At 38.2% G+C, this 25,832-nt stretch overlaps 1 protein-coding gene across 4 annotated transcripts; it reads left to right on the plus strand.

Moving 5' to 3' along the window:
* Positions 1 to 15,352: 15,352 nt before the first annotated feature.
* On the plus strand, positions 15,353 to 21,013 carry LOC110799415 (aspartic proteinase 36). 4 transcript variants are annotated; one of them, XR_008921116.1, is made up of 11 exons: positions 15,353 to 15,874; positions 16,235 to 16,364; positions 16,455 to 16,705; positions 16,983 to 17,210; positions 18,397 to 18,559; positions 18,876 to 18,949; positions 19,050 to 19,146; positions 19,243 to 19,312; positions 19,640 to 19,796; positions 20,198 to 20,269; positions 20,534 to 20,588. XR_008921116.1 is itself a non-coding variant. In XM_022004678.2 (10 exons), the coding sequence occupies exons 1-10, from the start codon at positions 15,757 to 15,759 to the stop codon at positions 20,692 to 20,694; spliced, it is 1,368 nt and encodes a 455-aa protein (XP_021860370.1). In that variant the 5' UTR covers positions 15,354 to 15,756; the 3' UTR covers positions 20,695 to 21,013. The 4 variants fall into 4 exon arrangements, 2 of the variants coding, with proteins under 2 accessions (XP_021860370.1, XP_021860369.1); XR_008921117.1 differs by having other exon boundaries at positions 19,663 to 19,796; XM_022004678.2 differs by lacking the exon at positions 19,640 to 19,796 and having other exon boundaries at positions 15,354 to 15,874; positions 16,231 to 16,364; positions 20,534 to 21,013.
* The last annotated feature ends 4,819 nt before the right edge of the window (positions 21,014 to 25,832 follow it).

Raw genomic sequence — 25,832 nt, forward strand, 5'->3', positions numbered from 1 at the left:
CCTCTTGGAGGATCAACCTCTTAGAGGATCAACCACTTTGAGGATCAACCTCTTAGAGGATCAACCAATTTGAGGATCAACCTCTTAGAGGATCAACCTCGTTAAGGATCAACCTCTTTAAGGATCAACCACTTGAGGATCAAACCTCTAGAGGATCAACCTCTAGAGGATAAACCACTTGAGGATCAACAACTTGAAGATCAACTTCCTGAGGATCAACCATTGATAACATTTGCAAATTGATCGATTCTTTAGGAGCTCCTTATATTGCTTGTGTTTGTTCCACATGCTTAGTTTGTCCAACTCAGGCACTCCCTAACTTAGCATTACAATAACACACTTAAACAATAATTAGGAAGTTTGCGTTGTCATCATCAAAACTAAGAATCAACAACAATGAACTAGAATCAACGGCTTAATCTCATACCCAGCTTGGACTATGTTGACCCGATAACTTTGACACTACGTCTGGCTGCTCCTCCACATCCGAGCACTGGACCACCGTCGTCGGAAATCTTGGATGTCTTTGAACAATACCACCGTGCGGTTATGCAAACCTCTCCAAGGACGCCTCCTTCAGCAATCCCAAAACCGCCTTCAATGTGAAATTGCTGATGGATGCGACTGAAGGGGGATTGATGGTGCAGCTGAGAAAGATAAATTGCAGTCTATCATGACAAGTCTCAATGGAATCCTTCTATATACCTCTACAACTGGACATGTGCCCTCAACAATGGCGACGCCTCTGCGTGAAACAGAGCAACCAAGTTCTTCTGCGAACAATACATGGGGATCTTGGGCTAATTTGTTCAAAGGGGGGCAGCTTACAGCTAAAGGTAACTCGCTGAATTTCATTGCTCCTATTGTTGTGAATGGTGATAATGTTGCTTGCCTAGATAAATTGGAAGTTGATAAAATGTCAGATGCATGGACTACTTCAATAGTGATGTACGTTGTAGGTGAATTACCTTCCATTGGGGCTGTATTGAGGTACATGGAAAAGGAGTGGAGTCAGGTAGTAAAACCCCAAGTTTTCCTTCATGATGAAGGTTTCTTTGTGATCAAGTTTGCCTCTATTGCAGACAGGAACACTATTCTTTTTTATGGCCCACATTCCTTCTACGGTAGACATATGATTGTTAAACCATGGGCTGCAAACTTCAATTTTCATGATAAAATATTACGTGTAGTTCTATTATGGATTAAGCTACCTAACTTGCCTCTTAATTGTTGGGGTATTGATTCTTTGAGCAGAAATGGTAGTTTAGTAAGGGTTCCTTTGTATGCTGATGAATGCACTTCTAAACAACTTAGGATTTCTTTTGCTAGAATCCTAGTGGAGGTGGATGTAACTAAGGAGCTGACTCACTCGGTACTTGTCAAGGACCCTAGTGGTCACACTATCTCTCAGAAAGTAGTGTATGACTGGGTTCCTCTTTATTGCAAGAAATGTAAGTCTGTGGGTCATGATTGCTGTAAGGGAAAACAAGTTGCTAGGTTTCAACTTGCAGTACACCAACAAAAGGTTACTAATAAATGGATGGCTAAAGGTCTTATCAAGGCTACTACCACTAAGATTGTACAGAGAAAGGCTCAACAGGACATGAGTACTTATGTGGTAACCTCTCTTTCGTCTATTGCAATTGATAAGGGGCCAATTGATGAGGATTGGAGGGTGGTTACAAGAAGGAAAATGAGTCACAGATCTCCCCTAGGCACCCCTTTGACCTCTATTCCAGAGGGGCTAGCTCATGTGAATCCCTCATTTGATGTTAAGAAGGGCATATGGAGAACATTTGGTGGGGAGGAGAATTACCCTCATACAATTTTGTTAGTTTCGTGGAGTTCCACAAGAGGGGGGTGAATTGATTTTTTGCAGTTTTATAAAAAATAAACAATAAGGAACAGAAACAACAACTAGAGCAAGCACGATTTTTAGCGTGGAAAACTCTCTAGGCCCAATAGAGAGGAAAAAACCACGGCCCCTTTGGGGACTTAAACACTTCTACTAATTAGGCAAAACAACTCAGTTTCTTTACAAGCCTAATCTACTCGGGCCACAATCTGTAAATCACCTCAGATTACAGATAACTAGGAACAACCCCTCGTTGTTCCTTTCTCCCAATGAAACAATCCCTCAATTGTTCCAACTCACAGATCTCTGGTTGAGATCTTTCACTCTTGCTCTAGTAAGCCTGACTCAGGCTTAACATACATCAATTCGACTTAATGTAAATACAGAATAAATAAAAACTAAGATGAATACAAAGACACAAGACCTACCAACCAATACTGCTCTATCTGGGAACAGGAACAGACTCTTAAAAATAAAGACTTTAAAGGCGATACCTGAAAGCTCCGATTTAATTCTTATGAGTCTGATAAGTTTTACGAGAAGAACTTTAGGTATATGTATAGCGATTCTGTGATTTACCCTAGTAAACCTAGACTTCCAATTTCTAATCAGATTAGGACTCTCCTAAAGATAAGTTTCTGTTAAGAAACGATTTAATCTTCTAGAGTGTTTGATACCAAATTGAATTCTATATTTATAAACCTAAAGACTTGAACTTCTCCTCGACTTCTTCCAAAGATTATCTTTAATCACGATTAACTAATTTTAGACATATTAAAACCTTTCTTTAATATCGATAATCATTTGGATTAAAACTTAGTTTATTCTGCGACCCTAAGAACTTAGGTGATAACTTGACTCTTTAAAAACAATATTCCCAGACTTAGCAGTATGTTTGATACATTGGCCTTGTACCTTTGCGTATTCATCAAATACTTCTTAAGCCTTCACAGAAGCTTAATCCTTGCATCCACACTTGAAGCTTCTTGACTTGTTATATCATTTGATGCTGCTTCAAGGATTTATTGGACTTTTTTTCTTTCCTTCGAGGCTTCTTCATCCTTATTAATACAAGTTGAAAGTAACCACTTCACTCTAGTCCTGTCATTTCTAGAATGTAAAATGTAAGCACAAATAAGCTTGTCATCATCAAAACTCAAGGACCAACAATTTCCCCCTTTTTGATGATGAAAACCTTTCAACTTGAATAAAACATAACATTCTTTTAAAGTAAACATGGTGAGTTCCGAAACATGTAATGAACATGGAAACAGACATTCTAAAACTTTGATCGAACCATGTATGAGTAAAATCAGAATGAAACAAGTTGCCAATAGTAATCTCTTCCCCCTTTGGAATGATAAAAAAGGTGGATTTGAAAAACGATTTTTAAGAAGGAAAGTATGAGAATCATGTTACCCTTCCAAACAGTGAATCTTATTGCAGCTCAAGTTGGTCAACGAGTTTGACCGCACCCCTGCAAGCAAAATTTAGGCAAAAGAAGCATAGAAAACAAGACAAGTAAGCACCCTGCATGTTAGTGTGATCGAACCATCAGAACGTAGGAAAAGCGCGCTAATGAATATTAGCCATGATAAACCCGGCGCAGCAAAACAAAACACAAAGTTCCAAAGTTTCACACAACAAAAACCAAAAAAAAAATATATAGGTAACAGGAAGGGGTTTTTTTTTTTTTTAGCAGGGTCTGGGCAGGATCAGGCTTGAGGAGAGGCAGGACTGGCTTCAGCAGCTTCATCAGTATGGACCTCCACCTCCTGGATCATATCAGCTAGGAGCTCAGTCATATCATTGAAGAATTGAGCTTGATCCGTCTGCACCTGGACCATAAGCTCCTGTAGTGACTTGAGTGATGCATGGATTGCTGTATTGTCCTGCTGCAACTGATCCAACCTGTCCATTACCTTTGTAAGGATGCCATCTTGGGAAGGAGCTGCAGAATGAGTTTCCCCATCCTTATCTGATTCTGAGTCATCAACCTTGTAGACCGATGGAGGTATAATCTTAGAGGAGCTGGCAATACGGCGACTGCGCCTTGTAGGTAGAGTAGAAGCAGGAGAATGATGGATTGATTGCGGTTTTGCAGGAACTTGAGGGGGGGACCTTTCTCGAGGTCTTAAATCAGCCATCCCACCCTCAGAAATCCCTTCTTTTTCCGTACAGGGGAACACTGTCTCTCCCTCTTCCTCAGATAGATCGTCCTCCTCTTCTATCTCGTCACCTTTGTCGTCCTCGAGCTGAGCCTGGTCACCTGGTCCCATTTTCCCCACACAGACAACACCATCTATAACTCTCAGACTAATCCCATTTAGACAGGCTCGAGACAGGATATGGGCTTGGGAAAGTGGCTCAGAGGTGTAAGAAGTGAGATCAACACCCATTTTGCGCATTATGAAGGTGAGAAGAGACCCATAACCAATGAAATTATTTTGGGAAATGCAGTGGGTAAGGTGGGCAATGAAAACATCAGGGAAATTGATTTGGTGTTGGTTTTCAAGCAGGTAGATGTAAATGAGGTCGAGTCTGCTAGCCAAGGCCCTTTTATCAGCACGAGGAACCAGACCTCTACGAACGACATTAAACAAGACTTTTTGAAATGGTGTAAGTAAGGACTGATTGAGAGCTTTTGGTACCTTCCCTGGTCCCCCAAAATACGAATAAACCTCCTTCATGGTAGTACCCCCAAGTTCAATTTGTCCCTTCCCCTTATAATAGACTTCTTCCCCCAGCATAGGAACCTTAAATTATGATCCCAATTTTGCAGCATTAAACCTAATTTTTGTTCCATTAACAAGTGAATTGCTAACCCCTTCAGAATAGGTAAAATTCGAACAAAACTCCCCCATTGCTTCTGGAAACATACAAGTATTTGAACAGACCTCAAACAAATACGTCCACCCATGTGACTCTAGACATTCCAGTAGTTCGACAAACCCTACCTCTCTACACCCAGCAAAATCGACACTTAAACCATGAAGCATGTGATCAATAGGAAAGAAATGATACCTAGGTTCATCAGGTTTGACTTTCTTCTCCATTGGTGGTTGGAGTTCCCCCTGAACTGGTGCTGGCTGCTCCTTCTTCACCAAAAACTTTCTCTTCGTTGTCAATTTAGCAGCAGATTTTGAAGCAGGTGGCTTAGTTGGAGGTTTTGGGGCCATGTTATCAGTGGGTGGTGGTGGAAGAGTTTGAAGAGGGACGGCGGTGATAATCGGAATTGAGGGAGAGTGAGGGTTTGTGGAATTGGGAAAGGTGAGGCGGTAGAGTGTCATGATTATATAGGAGAGGTGGTTGACGAATAAATAGGGGGTGATAAGAATGTGGGTTTGAAATTCAAAATTCCGGGAAGTGTGAGAGGTTTGATTTGATGCTCTTCAATTTTATAGGCGAAGAATTGGAATATGAAGGGTTTCAGAATTGGGAATTGGTGTGTGGGAAGCGTGTGTAAGTGAACAAAATGAAAGGTCATGCATGCACCGGGTTCATATGATTCATTGAACCAAAAATGCTTTCCATTCATTTTTGATTTTCCCACACAGATGCAAAACAAATACAAGTCTAGTAATTAATGCAGTTACCTTAGTAATGCACTGACGTGACTGTGGTAATGCACAGCTGGGTTTTGCAACAAGATTGTATTTGTTAGTCCATTCAGAGAAAAATAAAGCATAATATATATATATATATATATATATATATATATATATATATATATATATATATATATATATATATATATATATATATATATATATATATATATTTTAAAATCATCCAAGTAAGGTTAGATAAAAGAAATTGGCTCGACGTATCACTTAATTTTAATCATACCAAGTTCTAACCCCAGTTTGTCGTGTCTGTCCCTATTCAAGGGTTTTGTCAAGATATCAGCTACTTGATCTTCAATAGGATAGAATTCGAGTTCTACCAGTTCCTTTTCTACATAGTCTTTTGGAAAATGATGCCTAATATGTATGTGCTTGACTCTTGAATGATGAACTGGATCTTTGGATATACAGATGGCACTTGTGTTGTCACGTAGTATGGGAACACACTTTAGTCTCATGCCAAAGTTCCTTAGTTGTTGCTTGATCCATAGCATTTGGAAACAACATGAAGCAGCTGCAACGTATTCGTCTTCTGTTGTGGATAGTGCAACAGTGTTCTTTTTCTTGGATGCCCAAGAGACGGCACATGCTCCAAGGAACCGGACCATTCCCGATGTGCTTTTCCTATTTACCAAATCACCTGCATAATCAGCGTATGTGTATCCTTTAAGGTCAAAATGATCATAGTTAGGATACCATAAACATAAGTCGTCGGTGCCTTTTAAGTATCTTAGAATTCTTTTGACTGCTGTAAGATGAGATTCTTTAGGGTTAGATTGAAAACGAGCACAGACACCTACACTAAAGGCAATATCTGGTCTGCTGGCTGTGAGATAAAGCAAGGAACCAATCATACCTCTATACCTCGTTTGATCTACACTTTTACCTTCTTGATCCTCATCTAGCCTTGTGGTGGTTCCCATTGGAGTATGATTGCTTTTGGCTGACTCCATTCCATATTTCTTGATGAGATCCTTGATGTATTTCTGTTGGTGGATCTTGATGCCTTGTTCCGTTTGCTTGATTTGGAGACCTAGGAAGAAGTTTAGTTCTCCCATCATGCTCATTTGAAATTCTTGTTGCATTAAGTCAGAAAACTCCTTGCAAAAATCCTCATTAGTAGCACCAAATATGATATCATCAACGTAGATTTGAACCATTAATATATCTATGTTTCTTGATTTAAGAAACAAGGTTCTGTCAACCTTACCTCGATTAAATTGATTGTCTAATAGGAAATGAGAGAGACGTTCATACCAGGCTCTTGGAGCTTGTTTTAGTCCGTATAGTGCCTTGACCAGCTTGTATACATGTGAGGGGTATTCTAGATCTTCAAATCCCGGTGGTTGTTCCACATAAACTTCCTCTTTAAGATATCCGTTTAGGAACGCACATTTTACATCCATTTGATAGAGTTTGAACCCCATGTATGAAGCAAATGCTATAAGTATGCGTATTGCTTCCATTCTGGCAACTGGAGCAAAAGTCTCTTCAAAGTCTATTCCTTCTTGTTGATTGTACCCCTTGACAACCAATCTGGCTTTGTTCCTGGTGATTGTTGCATGTTCGTCTTGTTTGTTTCGGAAGACCCACTTTAGACCTATTACTCGATTGTTCAATGGTGTGGGATCAAGGTGCCATACTTTATTCCTTTCGAATTCATTGAGTTCCTCCTGCATGGCAGTGATCCAATCAGAGTCAGTTAGTGCCTCTTTATAATTTTTAGGTTCAATCATGGATAAATAAGCATAGAAAGCACAAAATTTTTTGAGTTGTGATCTCGTTGTTGTTCCTCGTCCAAGATCACTAATTATTTGGTCAAGTGGATGTGAGCTTTGATGTTTCCAAGGTCTAGGTTGGAATGGTGTAGTGACTTCTTCAGCAAGCTGTTCCACTTGTTCATTTTGTTCTGTGTGGTCTTCGGTTTGTATCGGTTCCTCTTCAACTGTGCCACCTTCAGGTTTTCTTCATTCTGAGCTCGTTCTTCTATTTGAGAATTCCCTCTTATCTCTTCGTCTTCTGTTTCTCTTGTAAGTCCTAGCTCAAAGTTTCCATCAGTGGTTATACTTGTAACAAAGTTTTGGGAGTCAGTTTCATCAAATATAATGTGAATTCTTTCTTCCATGCACATGGTCCTTTTGTTAAATACTCGATATGCTTTGCTGTTTGAGGCATATCCTAAGAATATGGCTTCATCACTTCGTGCATCAAATTTTCCCAGTTGATCCTTTCCATTGTTGTGGACGAAACATTTGCAGCCAAAGATTCTGAGATGCGTTATTGAGGGTTTCCTTCCTTTGTACAGTTCATATGGGGTTTTGTTTTTGATGGCTCTAATTAGTACTCGATTAAGTATATAGCATGCAGTGTTTAGAGCTTCGGCCCAGAAACTTTTGGGGAGTCCACTAGCAATCATTATTGTCCTTGTCATGTCTTCAAGAGTTCGGTACTTTCTTTCTACTACCCCATTCTGTTGAGGTGTTCTTGGTGCTGAGAAATTATGATTTATTCCTGAATTTTTACATAGGTCATCGAACTTCTTGTTTTGGAATTATGTACCATGATCTGATCTGATGTGGACCAGTTTGTGATTGCTTTGACGTTGGACCCTAGAGGCAAAGGTCAGGAATTCTTCAAATGTTTCTTCCTTGCTAGCTAGGAAAATCACCCATGTGTATCTTGAGAAGTCATCCACAATTACAAGCACATACTTCTTTCCACTCTTGCTCTGAGTTCTCATTGGTCCACATAAATCCATGTGGATCAGTTCCACGGTCTAGTTGTGCTGACTACTCCTTTTGATTTAAAGGATGTTCTCACTTGTTTACCTTTGATGCAGGCATCGCAGACTGATAATTTTGCAAACTTTGTATTTGGAAGACCTGTGACTAGATATTTTGAATTCAACTTGTTCATTAGAGAAAGACTAGCATGACCAAATCTTTTGTGCCATAACAATGGATCATCTTCAATAACGATGAGACAGGTCAGATTGGAGTGAGGAACAGAGTTAAGATTGACCACATATGTGTTCCCTCTTCTCTGTCCCTCTAAGATCACTGTCTCAGTGTTACTGTTTATAATTAGACACTTATCCGAATTTTTTTTTGCATAATTTCCTTTGTCACAGAATTGAGAAATACTTAATAGACCGTGTCCTAGACCTTCAACTAGAAATACATTATCGATGGAGTGAGACTTTGACTTACCGACTTTAGCAATACCAATGATGTTACCTTTCTTATTGTCGCAAAAAGTCACAGTTCCACCTTCATAGGTCGTGAGTGAGAGAAATATGTTCCTATCTCCTGTCATGTGCTTGGAACAACCGCTGTCTAGGTACCATGTGTTGTTCCTCCTCACTTCGACCTGAAATTTGTATTACTCTGAATCTGAACCATCTTCTTCGTGATCAGCTACATGGCACAGGTGAGCGATTTCTTCATTTGGTTGTTCCTGTTCCTCATCTGAGGAAGAGTCACCCCATGCAGCAATCATAGCTTTTCTTACATCAGTTTTTGAGAAGGAGTTCTTGTTGTCTCTGAATCTTTCTTTGTGCGCTTCCTTTCCTTTTCCTTTTTCTTGTTCCCAGAGAGGACAATCCCTAATGCGATGTTCCAAGTTCCCACACTTGTGACGTCCATTATCAGTTTTGGAGAATTTCCGATTTTGTTTGCCTTGATGATCTCCTTCTTTGTAGTTCCTAAACATCCTTCTGAACCTTCTGGCAAATAAAGCAGTTTCCTCATCTTCTTCTGAGTTTTCATCATTTTCAGTCTTTAGAGCTAGTGCTTTATTCCTTGGGTTCTCTGAGGGTCTGGCATTTAATTGCAGCTCATGGGTTAAGAGAGATCCAGCCAGTTATCCGTTGAATTTTGTAAAGTCCTTAGTTTCCTGTAGGGCAGTAACTTTGGCCATCCAAGGATCCTGAGGAAGACTCCTCAGCACCTTTCTTACTTGTTCCTCAGGAGTTATAATTTTTCCCAGAGAATTCAGTTCATTGATGATGTTTGTGAACCGAGTTATCATGTCCTGAATTGATTCTGAAGTCTTCATTGAGAATAATTCATATTGGTGCATCAAAAGGCCAATTTTTGATCTTTTGACTTTGTTTGTTCCTTCGTGGGTGACTTGGAGCAGATCCCAAATTTGTTTTGAATTTTTGCAGCCCATTACTCGATTATGCTCGTTTGGACCAAGTCCACAGTGAAGAATCTTTACAGCCATGGCATTAAGCTCAAGTTTCTCGTAGTTTGCTTTGTCAAATTCTGCTATGGGTTTAGGAACAGTTTCCCCAGAGGTGTTCAGTTTGGTGACTTGGAAGTCTCCTACTTCAATGACTCTCCAAACTTGGTAGTTTTCAGCCTTGATGAAAATCTCCATCATGTTCTTCCAATAAGAGTAGTACTTTCCACTAAACATAGGTGGTCTTTGGGTAGAGTACCCCTCTTCCAGTTTCTCCGTAGTATTCATTGTTCCAGAATCGTTTTTCCCGTCTGAGTTACCTGCAGTAAAGGGTTCTGGCTCTGCTACCAATTGTTAGTTTCGTGGAGTTCCACAAGAGGGGGGGTGAATTGATTTTTTGCAGTTTTATAAAAAATAAACAATAAGGAACAGAAACAGCAACTAGAGCAAGCACGATTTAGCGTGGAAAACTCTATAGGCCCAATAGAGAGGAAAAAACCACGGCCCCTTTGGGGACTTAAACACTTCTACTAATTAGGCAAAACAACTCAGTTTCTTTACAAGCCTAATCTACTCGGGCCACAATCTGTAAATCACCTCAGATTACAGATAACTAGGAACAACCCCTCGTTGTTCCTTTCTCCCAATGAAACAATCCCTCAATTGTTCCAACTCACAGATCTCTCTTGAGATCTTTCACTCTTGCTCTAGTAAGCCTGACTCAGGCTTAACATACATCAATTCGACTTAATGTAAATACAGAATAAATAAAAACTAAGATGAATACGAAGACACAAGACCTACCAACCAATACTGCTCTATCTGGGAACAGGAACAAACTCTTAAAAATAAAGACTTTAAAGGCGATACCTGAAAGCTCCGATTTAATGCTTATGAGTCTGATAAGTTTTACGAGAAGAACTTTAGGTATATTTATAGCGATTCTATGATTTACCCTAGTAAACCTAGACTTCCAATTTCTAATCAGATTAAGACTCTCCTAAAGATAAGTTTCTGTTAAGAAACGATTTAATCTTCTAGAGTGTTTGATACCAAATTGAATTCTATCTTTATAAACCTAAAGACTTGAACTTCTCCTCGACTTCTTCCAAAGATTATCTTTAATCACGATTAACTAATTTTAGACATATTAAAACCTTTCTTTAATATCGATAATCATTTGGATTAAAAGTTAGTTTATTCTGCGACCCTAAGAACTTAGGTGATAACTTGACTCTTTAAAAACAATGTTCCCAGACTTAGCAGTATGTTTGATACATTGGCCTTGTACCTTTGCGTATTCATCAAATACTTCTTAAGCCTTCACAGAAGCTTAATCCTTGCATCCACACTTGAAGCTTCTTGACTTGTTATATCATTTGATGCTGCTTCAAGGATTTATTGGACTTGTTTTCTTTCCTTCGAGGCTTCTTCATCCTTATCAATACAAGTTGAAAGTAACCACTTCACTCTAGTCTTGTCATTTCTAGAATGTAAAATGTAAGCACAAATAAGCTTGTCATCATTAAAACTCAGGGGCCAACAAGTTCCATGATTTAGAGGTGACCTTAGTAAGGGAGGGGAAGTTAGGAAGGTTCTAAATCATAATAAAGTAAGTATTGTAGCTCTTTTGGAAACTAGGGTAAAGTGTGATAAGGATTGACGTTGACCACAAGTCAAGGCTTAGATTTAGTCTTCATAATTATCCTGTAATTATTCAGCAATTATCTTCCATGATTCTAGCAATTATCTTCCTACTTTCTAGTAATTTATTGCAACTATATATGTAAATACTACAACTAACATAGCGAGTATTCTTATGTATAAATACCTACTACATCAATGAGAATAATACAACTTCTTAATCTCTTCTCTATATGGTATCAGACGCTTGATCCTCTTTCTTCCTAAACCAAATCCCCATTCCTATCGATGGCTGGAATCAACAACACCCCCTCCTACCAAATTCCGAACAAGTCAGACCCAACCAAGCCTTTTGCCTTCCTCAACATCCATAACACTATCAAGCTTCAACCCACCAACTATCTCTCATGGAAAATGCAAGTTGAAGCTATCCTAATCGGCCATGGCCTATACCAATACATTAATGGCTCCCTCCCTTGTCCCTCTGCCATGCATCATCCCCACGAATGAGGATGAATCCCCTAATCCTGACTTCTCTTTCTGGATAAGGCAAGACAAACTCTTGTTCGGTGCTCTAGTTGGAACCTTGGCCCAAACACTTATCCCTCTTGTCTCTCAAGCCAAGACCTCCAAGGATATGTGGGATATCCTGGCTAAGACCTATGCCTTACCAAGTCGTGGGCACATAAAAACAACTCAAAGATCAACTCAATCGCACTACCAAAGGTAATAGCTCAATCTCTGAATTTATGCAAGCAATCAAGGCATGTGCGGATCAACTAGTTGCCCTAGGCAAGAAAATGGAGCACGAAGACATCATTGATCGTGTCCTCCTTGGTCTAGATGAATCTTACAACTCCGTGATTGAGTCGGTTAATGGCAGGGATACTCCAATTTCCTATGAAGAGCTTCATGAAAAGCTCATCAACAAGGAGTTCTCACTTCACCAAGCCCGGCCCGAGCCGGACCTCCCTGCCTCTGTGTTTGCTGCCACTACCAAGCCTCAAAAACGCACATATGGTCGTTCATCTGGCTCAGGTAGTCTCCCAACACCTACTGCTACTGCTAATACCCAATCCAAATTTCAGCCTCGCCCTTTCTTGGGTAAGTGTCAATGGTGTCGTGAACAAGGGCACGTAGTGTCTCAGTGCCCGGTTTTTACATAGAAGTTCCCACATGCCTCTCCTCCTTTTGATCATGCTCGAAACTCAGGTTCCAAGCCTCACCCTCAGGCACATTTAGCCACCATAGCCTCGGGATCCTCCTCCACCTGGCTCCTTGACAGTGGTGCGTCCCATCATGTCACCAATGATCTAAACACTCTCGCCTTACATGCTCTTTATAATGGCACAAAAGAGCTCATCATTGGCGACGATACTGGTCTAACAATAACTCATATTGGCTCTCTGACTTTCATATCTCTCTAATACTTCAAACTTAATAATGTTCTCTATGTTCCCTCCATGTCTCGTAATGTCATCTCAATTTCTCAATTATGTCTAGATAATCATGCATACATTGAATTCTTACCTTCTTCCTTTGTTGTGAAGGATCTCACCTCGGGGGCATCTCTATTCCAGGGTCCGGTTAAGTCGGGAGTCTATGAAATCACTTCCGTGTCTCCACAAGTTTTCACAAGCACAAAAATAGAGTCGCTCGATTGGCATCATCGCTTAGGGAATCCTTCTCAAAAAGTGTTTAGACAACTTATTTCTCGACACAATATTAATGTTTCTAGTATTTCCACCTTAGATTGTAATGCTTGTGCTTACAATAAAAGTCATAAACTCCCTTTCTATGTCTCTTCTATTTCTTCTCCGGCTCCATTGCAATATGTTTATACTGATTTATGGACCACTCAGGTTTATTCCCATGACAACTACAAATATTATGTTATTTTTGTTGATCATTTTACAAAATACATATGATTTTACCCTCTAAAATTAAAATCCGACACAAAAAATGTCTTCATTAGATTTAAGGAATTAGTGGAAAAATTCTTCCAACTTCCCTTAATCACTCTTTATTATGATAATGGAGGTAGTATGATGCTTTGAAGGATTATCTCTCAATTCATGGTATATCTCGACTAACTACTCCACCTCACACCCCACAGCACAACGGCTTCACCGAACGTCGCCATCGGCACATAGTCGAAACTGCCCTATCTCTCCTAACTCACTCAAAAATGCCACTAGAATTTTGGTCAAACGCATGTGCCACTGTTGCGTACCTAATCAACTGTCTTCCCACTCCCACGCTCAAAAATGACTGTCCATATTCGAGACTGTTTGGGGTTGAACCAAATTACACAAAGCTAAGGAACTTTGGGTGTCTTTGCTACCCTTGGTTGAAACCGTATACAAAACATAAGCTAGACCCAAAATCTGTTCCATGTGTATTCATTAGTTACTCTCCAAATCAAAGTGCATACTATTTCCTTGATTTAAAATCAAATAGAGTTTATTGCTCCCGTCATGTTCACTTTATGGAAAATATGTTTCCATTTTCTGAGCTTGCAAAACCCACTGCTTCCCTAGAATCTCTAGTTGAGGAATGGTTCCCTCTAGCTATTTCTATTATATCCCCTACCCCACAAGACCCACTTGTTACCACTTTTGACACCCCTCCTACCTCCCCTACCGAACTGGACCCAACCCAAAATTGACTCGGACCCGATAACATTTGATCCAAAAATGACCCGAACTGAATAGGCCCGACCCAAACCCGATTTGATCGTGAAAACTTTTGACCCGAACCTAATAAACCCGAACTGCCATGAGTCAACCCATAATACATTCATTGACCCAATTTGACACCGTTGTTGTAAGGACAACGTTGGTGATGTTCTAATGTCCGCATGGGAGAACTACCCTGGCTCGCTTATTGCCGTTCTGGCTAAAGCTGAAGCTGTCCGTTTTGGTCTAAGGTACTCTTTTGATGCTGGCTTCCGGCGTATCAGATTCTAGCTCTCTTGTGATGCTACTGACACATAACGCCCGGGAGCGGTCAGCAACCCAAGTTGTTGTTGATGATATTTTGTTCCTTGCCCGTGGTTTTGATTTATGCATATTTTGTTTTGCGAGAAGAAGTTGTAACAGAGTAGCCCACTCCATTGTTAAGTCCTCTCTTTTGTTGGATGACATAGCAATATGGATGGAAGACCTTCCCCCTGATGTTTTGCCTCTTGTCATAACTGACAAGGTCTCTTTAATTGAATGAGCTATGCTCCTTTTCCCCCGTCAAAAAAAAAAGAAAAGAAACAACCAACAAATTGGGGGTTCGAATCCCGACCTTTGGAAATGAAAACACATTCTTGATTGAAGCACACGAGGCGAGAAGGTTATTTAATGCTGTCGGCGATGGACACCTTGGTTACACGAGAAATTCCGAGTTAATCTCAGTGATTGGAAAACTTTTCCAATCAAATGGCATTTTCGTAAATATTTTGCTTGAAAACTGTAGGTGGTATAATGTTACGTGTTGACTGTATATTTGTAGTTATTGACTGCATATTACTCGGTGTTGATTGTATACAACTTATCGTTGACTGTATATTTTATGATTGTTGATGAACTACTAAAATGCAATATTGTTTATTGGTAAGTGGTTGACTGTATATTTATAGTTGTGGATTGATTATTAGTAGAAGTTTATTGTACTTTGCGAGTTGTTGACCGTATATTATATAGTTTTGATGTATTATGAAAATACAATTATGACCGTACATGTGACCCATATTTGATGACATGTCACCCACATTTAATGGCATTTTCGTAATAAAATCATCAATTATTTACGAAAATGCCATTTGATTAGAAAAAATTTCCAATCACTGAGATTAACTCGGAAAGGCTCTGGTTACACACCCAAGAGTTAAAAAAATTAAAAATACTATTAGTAGTTTATTAGCCGAAATCGTTCTTAGCATACAACGAGGGCGTTGATGTCTTTTCTTATTCACCTCTAGCAGACCAGAGTTGACCCCACCAAACAATGTTTTTCCAACGTACACACAACCTTTGAAAGACCAGAAGACCAGCGAGTAACAAGTAAACTCAAAAAAACAAGTAAACTCAGTGTCACAGACCACAGAGCCCACATTCTGCAACTTTTTTAGCAAAGGAAAAAAAAAACATTTTAAAGAAATTCAAAGCAAAAGAAGTGGCCTTGATTTCCGCCATTAAAACTTCAAACGAAAACTTCCAGTTTTTCCCTAGTAGAGTGAAGAAAGAGAAGGAAAGAGGGAGAGAAAGACTTCTTGGGAGAGAGTGAATTCTGGGATGCTTCAACTTCCACCGGCTACGGCGGCGTTTATGTTCATAATCGCCGTCGTGGTGTTTCCGGTGACGGTGGTTTGCAGCAGTTTTCCGGCTGGTGTATTACAGCTTGAGAGGGTATTCTCGTTGAGCGAGAAGATTGAGTTGGAAGTTCTTCGAGCTCGTGATGCAGCGCGCCATGAGCGAATCTTGCAAGGTGGCGGCGGTGGTGGAGGTGGCGGTGGTGGGGTCGGTGGGGTTGTGGATTTCGCCGTTCAAGGTTCCTCTGATCCTTACCTTGTTGGGTAATTCATTTTCTCCATTTTTTTTAGTGATTTAATATTGGGTTTTTGTTATTCTTGAGCTTTAATTGTTGCTTTTCGAAGAATTATGGGTTTTAATTTGCTTTAAATGGTTGTATTCCGGTTGATTTACATTCTGTATTCCTCAATAAGTGTGAATTCTGCTGTTTTTGGGTTAAAATTTCCAAGAATAGAACAAGTTCTTTAATCAGTGTGAATTTTACTATTTTTTGGGTTGAAATTTCCAAGAAAAAACGAGAATGTAAATTGTTTTGGTCTGCGCATTTTATTTTTTGGTATTGATGAAAGTCCTTTTTTTTTTTTGGGGGGTTTTGGATATCGTGTGGTGTTGGTTTAAGGTAGGCTGTATTTTACAAGAGTGAGACTAGGAACTCCCCCAAGGGAATACAATGTGCAGATTGACACAGGAAGTGACATATTATGGATAACTTGCAATTCATGTATTGACTGTCCACGGACGAGTGGCCTTGGGGTAATGTTTCTGCTCATTATTGCTCTTTTAGTGAAGCTTGTTTAATTGTTTGACTGATGGTTGTTATTACTTTTTGTTGACTGATATTAGGTTGAGCTCAATTTCTATGATATCACTGGCTCCTCAACCGCCAACGCAGTTTCTTGTTCGGACCCAATATGTACTACTATGGTTCCATCAGCATCATCTCAGTGCTCAGCTGAAACTAAACAGTGTGGTTACTCGTTTCAATATGGTGATGGAAGTGGGACATCTGGGTTTTATGTGTCTGATATGCTCTACTTTGATATGATTCTAGGGAACTCTATGATCGCTAACTCATCTGCCTCTATCGTTTTCGGGTGAGCGTTATTTTCCTGTTCTAATTTGTTTTATAATGTTAATCTATCTTGCCTAACATTTTTTGTAAATGAAACTGATATATTGCAAAAGAAATTGTCTAGCCTTTAGCAAATCCAGTTAATATCTGAAGTTACTTTGAGAGAGCAAAATTTCCTATCTCATAATCTATGCTTTTGCTGAATGTTAATGTTTGCTCTCCTTGGTTTTCCGTCTTTTACATTTCCCTCTGTGCTTGTATGTCTTGATTTTAACTCTTCGGTTCTGTTGCTGGTGCAGATGCAGCAATTATCAATCTGGGGATTTGACCAAGTCAGAACGTGCTATTGATGGGATCTTTGGTTTTGGTCAGCAGGGCTTGTCCGTTGTATCTCAATTATCTTCCAGAGGAATAACACCTCGGTCATTTTCCCATTGTTTGAAAGGAGGAGGAAATGGTGGTGGTATTCTGGTGCTTGGCGAGATTTTGGACCCAAGTATTGTTTATAGTCCACTTATGCCATCACAGTATGTCTTCTAATTCTTTTGACTTTTCGAGAACTTCTTGATTGTGGCTTTTTTTTTATTAGTTTCTTTCTTTTATTGTTTTTTCTTCTGCCTTTGATGTGTTTACGGTCAATTAGCGGACAGGACCTTGTAACCCCTTCCCCTCCTCTCAAAAGTATTTTTAACCTTTTACTTCAAAAGCTCAATTTTTGTGGGTTAAACCCAATCTGTTGTCTAATACTTGCTCTATATATCTGAGGTGAAGTGTTGAAGTGTATTCAAGCTTAGCAGGTTTTCATTATTTATTAGATTTCTTTGTTATGTTCTCAAGCTGCATAGTTTTTCCACCATCTGGTTTAGTGTGCGGTTTGTCTATTTTTTGCTTATGCAATATAGCATCCATCTTTGGAGGGGTGATACTTCATGTTATGGTGGCGATATAAACTTCTACAAACTAATACCATGTTTTGTATCCATGAAGTCATGCCAACTTCAAAGAGAGTTCCAGATTTTAATGAAAATCCAGTTGCAATTACTTGAAAATCACGTAAGCAGGGTCTAGAGACTGTTTGAATAGGAAGTTGGTTAAACTGGAAAAAGGAAGAATAAATTTACAGGAGAACATCAGTGCAAGTCTTGAAGCCATCAAAGTTAGTCCCTTGCGCGCATAAGGTGTACAATAAATTCATTTTACACCAAGATAACTTCTATGCAGGTTTTTGTAACTTTAACCTAGTTTTCTATAACTTTTATATTATAAGAAAAAAAAGTTGATAGATAAACATTTTAAAGGGTTAAATGATTAATTTTATACATTATTAGTGATTTTGAAAATTAATATTTATTAAAATGAAGGAATTTATCACTAAAAAAAAGTAACCTTTACATATATAAAGGTAACTTTTAAGCATTTTGAGTCAACTTTTACTCCGGTGTATAATATTTATTCTACGCCACTTGTAAATAAGAATTTGTTCCCTTGATAAGCAAGTGAGAACACTTTACGGTCACTTCGTAGCATTAAAGTTGTTGAGATGGTGGAAAGTGAAGGATTGGCAAAGTAAGCTACTTACTGATGTTGATGCTGGACATGGTGGCCAAATGCCGTAAATCCACTATTTAGTCTTAAACGCTAATAGCTGTGATGTTACTCAATCTTTTGCTTTCTACTAGGGAATTTGACAACTCTCAATCCAAAAAATTTCAGGCCTCATTATAATTTGGACCTCCAGAGCATCGCAGTTAATGGGCAATTATTGCCAATTGATCAATCAGTGTTTGCAACATCCAGTAACCGAGGAACAATTATTGACTCTGGAACAACACTGGCTTATCTAATTGAAGAAGCTTATGATCCTTTAGTCGAAGCGGTGAGTCTTATTCTTTTCACTACAAGAGTTGTAGTAGATACGTCCCCTTTCCTCCCTGAAGTTATTGATGTTTTGTTAGAACTTAGAAGTTGGCTGGTAACAGAATAAAAGTCTTCACTCTTGTTTCAGTTAGTTGATTATTGTTTTAGCTTGTATATTGTATGATGATATGCATCTTTAGGTATTTATCGATGTTACTGTAAATTGAAGTGAATCACTACCGCGTTTTTTTTTTCTCATGATCTAGACATTCAATGGTGCCAATGGGCAATGGATCTAGGGATTATGCTTGCTCATCATCTTGTTACATGTGCAGGTAACTGGTGCAGTTTCACAATCTACAAAACCTCTTACTTTTAAAGGAAACAATTGTTACAAGGTTTTAGTAAGGTTTGTCGTATTTATGTGCCCTTCTGATTTTTCAAAATTTCTTCGCAACATCAATTGTATGTTCCGAAGTCCTGTAGATAACTTTGATTTATGTTCTCAGTGTGAGCAATTTGTTTCCACTGGTAAGCTTCAACTTTGCGGGTGGTGCGTCTATGGTGTTGAGACCAGAAGACTACCTTGTACATATGGGCTTTGTCGTAAGTCATTCAGCCTTCACTGTTTGTAAATTTGATTCTTGATTTTATAAATGTGAAAGGGTTGTCATCGAAAATCTGTGCCATTTGCTGAAACAGGATGGTGCCGCGCTTTGGTGCATAGGTTTTCAGAAGGTTCAGAAGGGCCTAGGAGTTACAATATTAGGAGGTTGGTCGCATGTTTATTTTACTATTTTCCACACAAAACTTCCACAGAAGTAGACTTAAATAATAGGAAGTATGTACTTTGTATGTTCTATGCTGCAATTACTTAGTTAATTAGCATACTTGGCAGAAGAATTGCAAATTTGTAGTTGGGTGAGTGGTTGGCAGTTGTCATCAGAGAGCGGAAATGAATTGCAAAATTTGGAGTTGGGTGAATACTGATCTATTAATAATAATCACCATCTATAAAGTACATAATTTATGTGCTCCAATCATATTTATAGACACTAAGTAAGACATCATAGAATGTTAACTCGCCTCATATTTATAGGGTTACCCTTGATACTTGGACAGCTAAATAAGGGGGAAAAGTTGGAGCACAATTGGCGTTCAAGGGTTTAGACCTGGCTATTAACAAGAATTTCATGCACGTTCAGTTGTACGTCAATGATTGTGTAAATTTTACTCCACGGGCCAATTCTTGAGAGGTAAGGTGTATGCTACCATCGAATGAAACAAAGAGGAAGGTGTATGCTAGCATCTCTAAGGATTTAAGTCTCAAACTGCCACTATTCGTGTTAAGACTGTTGACTATACGATTAAACCTAGCTATCCTGATTCCTGAAATAGTGACATGAATTAAGAGTTACTCCTGATAGGACGGTGATGATCTCATTACTATTACAGGTTGAATATATCTAGGGCCAAGGCTTGTTACTTCCATAATCTCGATCCATGCAATTTCTGGGTTTTTGGGAGGGGTTTCTTTCTGTCACAGTTCTATGTTATTTTTTTATCTTTTTTCTTCTACACTGACTTTTCTAATATTTGTATACCATTTGAAGCGTCAAACATTTCACGTGATAGTGTGTTCTTTGATTTGCTGCAGACCTTGTTCTGAAGGATAAGATCGTTGTCTATGATCTAGCTCATCAGAGAATTGGATGGGCTAATTACGACTGTAAGTTCACCCACTGATTTTCTGCTAAGTTACTCAGACTCCTCATTTAGTACTTAAGATACCCATGTTGGATCTTCTATATTCAGACATTGACATTTCATTTTGGATCCAATAAATGTAAAATTTTCATGGGTTTATAACAGAGTCTCACTTGGACACGTAGTATATACGAAGTAGTAGTGACTGGAGTCCAAGTTACATAGCTACTCCGTAGTCTGAAATTAAGATGTCTGACTGATGTGTTCTATTATCTGTGTTCTACAGGTTCCTTGTCTGTCAATGTATCGGTTACATTTGGCAGGGATGAATTCATTAATGCGGGGCAATTAAGCGTTAGCAACCCATCCAAAAATATTCTTTTTGGGTTCATACCTCCTCTCTTCGAGTTTCTTATTGCACAGATTATAACCTTTCTTCTCCTATAACTAACCCACCATTTCAGATTATACCCAATATTTTGTGTTTTCAGCAGTTATCACCACTGATTCGCAAGGCACAGTAGTTTTAAGTTTTGTCTATGATCAATTGTAATCTTCTCATTCTACTGAATTCTGGTTTGTTTGATGCTGGAATTCCACATTTGCGCGTGTGCTCAAGCAGCACCAGGAATGTAAATTATTCATATAGTATTGATATATTGTATATCAAGTGTTGTAGAATTAGTGCCACGGCAGTTTAAGTAGAACACATTAATTTCATTTAAGTTACTGAAGATTTGTTCCAGAACTAGAGGAAACTTTACCATTACTAGTATTCTTTTTCTTTTTTCTTTTTCCAAATTGTAGTTGCAAATTTGATTGTGCATAGTATTGAAGTGTTCATGTTAGAATCGTGTCACTATTTACATTAAATTTAATTGTACGATAAATCATGTTGCTATACTTGAAGAAAGTATTCATATTCTAGATTTTTGTGTATTTTTTTTCTTTTATTTTTTTATTTTTTTTATAGTAATTCTTAAATTTTATAAATAGTCATCAAGATTTGTAAACAGAAGGGTCCGTTATTCTTTTTTTTTACATTGGCAAAAACAAACAAAATTAAAAACTACTACTAAAAGTGAGCACAAATTCTTATTTACAATGGGTGTACGATAAATATTGTACACCAAAGTAAAAGTTAACCCAAAATGCTTAAAAGTTAAGCTTATATATGTAAAAGTTATCTATTTTTAAGTGATAAATTTTTTCATTTTAGTAAAACTTATTTCTTCAAAATCACTAATAATGTATAAAATTAATCATTTAACCATTTAAAATATTTATCTATCAATTTTTTTTTACTAATATAAAAGTTAATCAAAACTAGGTTAAAGTTACAAAGAAAAGGGTTAAAGTTATCTTGGTGTACAATAAATTTATAGTACAACTTGTGCGCGCAAGACCTTTTGAAAAGTGAGTCCTTTTCTACATCTGTTTGCTATCACGTGAGCTTTTTCCATTGTTGTCCTATATGTCTTCATAATTTTGTAAATGTTGTAGTTTGCCGCAATCCTTTTGATTTCTTGAAAGGTCTAATGGACCTGAATTTCTCGGGTAGCTTGTGGTTGGAGAGTTAAGAATAACATCGTAAAATCTATGAATATCAGGATGCAACGAATATCTTCTCCTTCGCCCAATGAAAGGCTTTGTAGATATGCTTGTGCTTCCGCTTGTAGGGTTGATTTGATGCGCCCATAGTTCCCCCCTCCTCCATCCAAATAATGGTTGCTCTCCTCTAACTTGTAAGCCCAACCATAACCAGCGTTTGTCATCTTTTTGCGCCACGAGCCATCAACCTGCAAAACAAAGTTAGCTAAACCATTTCTAGCAAGCCCCAATTGAACCAACCAAAAGCCTGGAGGAACATGAGGATCATTATCCATTTTCCTTTTTGAGACATGGTTGGTGATTGGAAGTTTTTGAAAAATCTCCAATTGTTTCAAACCCTCGTTTGCTTGTATGACCCCCCCCAAACGTCTAAAAACCCTTGCATTTCTAGTTGTCCAGAAGCTCCATATCATTGCTAAAAACCCAGCCAGTCGCATACTATTCATCCCATCCTCGCTATAAAAGAGCAGGATATAACTTTGAACCCATTTCTTCAAATCCATGGGTTCACCATTTTCAGGATGAACTTGCAGTGAACAAACATTCCATGCAAGTCTCACCATCGTACAAAATCTATAAACATGTTGAGTACTTACTTTCACATGACCACAATAATCACAACGGGAATCAATTTCTATACCTCTTCTGGATAGATTAAAATTCACAGCTATACCATCATAGATGAGTTTCTATATGAAGATCCTCCATTTAGGCAAGATATTCAATTTCCAAAATATTTTCAGAAATTTCTTATCTTCCTCATCTACTCGGTCATCCTCCACTTTGTTATTTTCTACAAGCCATACATAACCCGTCTTTATGGTAAATTTCCCTGAAGGGTGAAATTTCCAATATGGAAAATCGTCTGAAGGGGTTTGTGGAAGTTCGATTCCCAGAATTTCCTTAGCATCCTTCCATTCAAACCTTTGTCTCACAATGTCTGTCTTCCAACTTTTTCCAAATGGTTCAATAAAGTCCTCAGCCTTCCGATTCCTCAAATATGCTAACAATTGGTTGGATCTAACTTCCAAAATTTTCCCATTTACCCATGCCATGTTAGTATCCTTATTCCATTGTCAATCTTCCATGCTAAGCCTTTTTCAAAGACCTTTGAAGCCCTATAAAGACCTTTTTTGCCCATTAAACTATTACGAAGAGAGGTATTACTTCCACCCTTCTTACAAATACAACACTCATGGGGGGCTAAAGATCGCCTTTGCACTTAAGATATCATGATTATTATGGAGCCTCATGGCTTGCTTGAATAATAAGGTGTCATTTACTAGTTGAGTCGAACGAATACTCTAATCTCCCATTGATTTTGGTCGGTTGATAAATTCTCTTCTTACCCAATGAATGCCCTTTTCACTCAATCTGTCCACTAGAACCTACTAATTAGAGAGTCTATCTTGTTTTCTACAGAAATTGGAAGCTTTAGGCATTTCATCACATAGGAAGAAATACTTAGTAGAACCGTTTGGATCAAGACAAACTTTACAGCTTGGGATAGATGTAGGCTAGCCCAATATAGGATTTCCCCTGCTACCAAGTCCACAAGATACTGGAATTTATCAGCCTTATTCCCTTGAATATCTATTGGGACACCTAGACGGTTACCCATATTTTGGACTCGAGGTATTGATAGAATAGCTTTCAAGTTCTCTTTCTTTTACTCTTGAAATTGAAGGAGAAAACTTAGCAAATTAATATTCAGGTTTAACTATCGATTTGAAATCCTCCAAAATCTCTCCAAATTTCCATAATACATTGGCAGGCTTCTAGGTTTGCTTTAAAGAATAACATTGCGTCATCTGCAAAGAAAAGATGTGTGATAGACGAGGATTTTTGTATGACTTTTAGCCCCTTGATCAACTTAATACCCTCCGCTAGTGATAACTTTCTTGATATAATATCCATACAAAAAAGGAAAAAGTGCGGTAAAAGAGGATCACCTTGACGTAAGCCACATTTATGCTTAAAATGGGTCGTTGTTTTCCCATATATAAGTGCCTTATAGGAGACACTTCTAATACATTGCGACATCATTTGGATCCATTTCTCCAGGAATCCATAAGTCTGCAGGACTTTAAGTAGGAAAAGCTAATCCACCCTATCAAAACCTTTGATATATCTAGCTTAACACTGTCATATCATCCGATATCCTTGAATTAACCAAATGCAAGAGTTCGTGACTTAATAACACAGTATCATCCATGTAACACCACGGGATGAAAGCATGTTGGAAATTAGATATCACTCCTGGAAGAAATTTTTTCATTCTATTAACTAGACATTTGGAGATGCATTTGAAGATGGTATTACAAAGGCTAATGGGTCTAAAGTGGGACGCTAATTCCGGACTTGTATTTTTAGGAATCATGACTAAAAGGGATTGTTTCAATTCTTTCCAGAGAAAACCCGTTTCGAAAAATCTAAGAATACTTTGAGTAACGAGGTCACCCACCGTATCCCAATATGTTGTGAAAAAATCTGCAATGAATCCACAGGGCCCGGGAATTTAGAACAATGAATATTAAACATGGTTTTCAGTACCTCATGCCTTGTAAATGGAACGTTAAGACCAATAAGTTCTGATTCACTTATCTTTGGTAGGCCCAATTGTCTTAGCTTAGCGTTAATTCAATCCTCTCATCATGTTGATTATCCAATTTCGGGTTACAAATATCCAAAAGAGAATCCATAATCACCTGAGTTACTTGGTCATGACCCTTAACCCAGCTTATCCTAATTATTTTTAAGAGTGATAATTTCATTCTTCGATTCTTGTGCTTCACTCTACTACACATCATTTGAGAGTTGAAATCTCCCAATTTTATCCATTTTTCCTTCATCCTCTGTTGTCAGTACTGAAATTGAAGATTACATGTTGGGAGTCAATCATTTATCTTGTGAATGCATGTACATGTTTCCTTGCTTCAAGTTCATATCCTCATAAGCTTTTTGCAACAACGAGGAGGTTGCTTCCTTCTAATTGACCCCCCAAAGTTTCTTGTTCGCCAAACACCAATATCATTTTGCTGTTTAGTTCTAATATATTGTAACCTTTTGTGAACCTTAAACATACTTAACCCTTTGCCACATATATTCAACGTATCCTTGACTAGATTTTGGATTTCTGGGAACCGCAAGCACCAACTTTCAATTTGGTATGGACATTTCGAAGTCAAAATTGTTGGTGATGAATCATAACAAATAGCCGCGTGATCCAAAACCGTAATGGGCTCATTTTTAATCCTCCAATCTAGAAACTCCTCAAACCATGAGGACATAACATAAGCTCAGTCTAGTATTTCTAATATTAAATTATTTCCCTAGACATTTGTTGCTCCATGTATATCTTGAGTCCGAGAACGGAACATCCACAACGTTATTACGTATTCTCCAATCTATTATATCACGCGCACCTGTAATTATTAGACTTACTCCCGACTTGTCCTCTGGCGTTTCCAGTTGGTTAAAATCACCAATTAGAATGCTATCTGAAAAACTATCCAACAAAGAAGACAAAAGATCCCATACTTGTTTCCTATCCCCAACCTTAGGCTCTCCATAAACAAAGATCACAGTCCTACTTTTCCCATTACTTTCCAAAAACTTATATAAGACAACATGCTTAGAAGCATGGATACAAGTCACCTCACCAATTAGAAGCATGCTTAGAAGAGTACTTTATTCCTGGGCGGATCTAGTCAAGTATGTCAACCATATAGTTTTTTTTTAATGCAAGTCAACGTTATAATTCCTCATTTCCCTAATTATTGCACCAAGATTGACTTTAAGCTAACACATGACTTGACTCTAAATATCTTGAATTATGTACAAGTAAAAATTATAAGAACATTATATTATGTAGTATATCGATACCAATTTAACAGAATCTCACATTACTACAATTTAATAGTGTAAAAACCAAATGGTGTGATGTTTAGGGAATGGAGGGAGTAGTTAAAACT

This window comes from Spinacia oleracea, chromosome 5, assembly GCF_020520425.1.
Source record: "Spinacia oleracea cultivar Varoflay chromosome 5, BTI_SOV_V1, whole genome shotgun sequence".
Classification (NCBI taxonomy): Eukaryota; Viridiplantae; Streptophyta; class Magnoliopsida; order Caryophyllales; family Amaranthaceae; genus Spinacia; species Spinacia oleracea.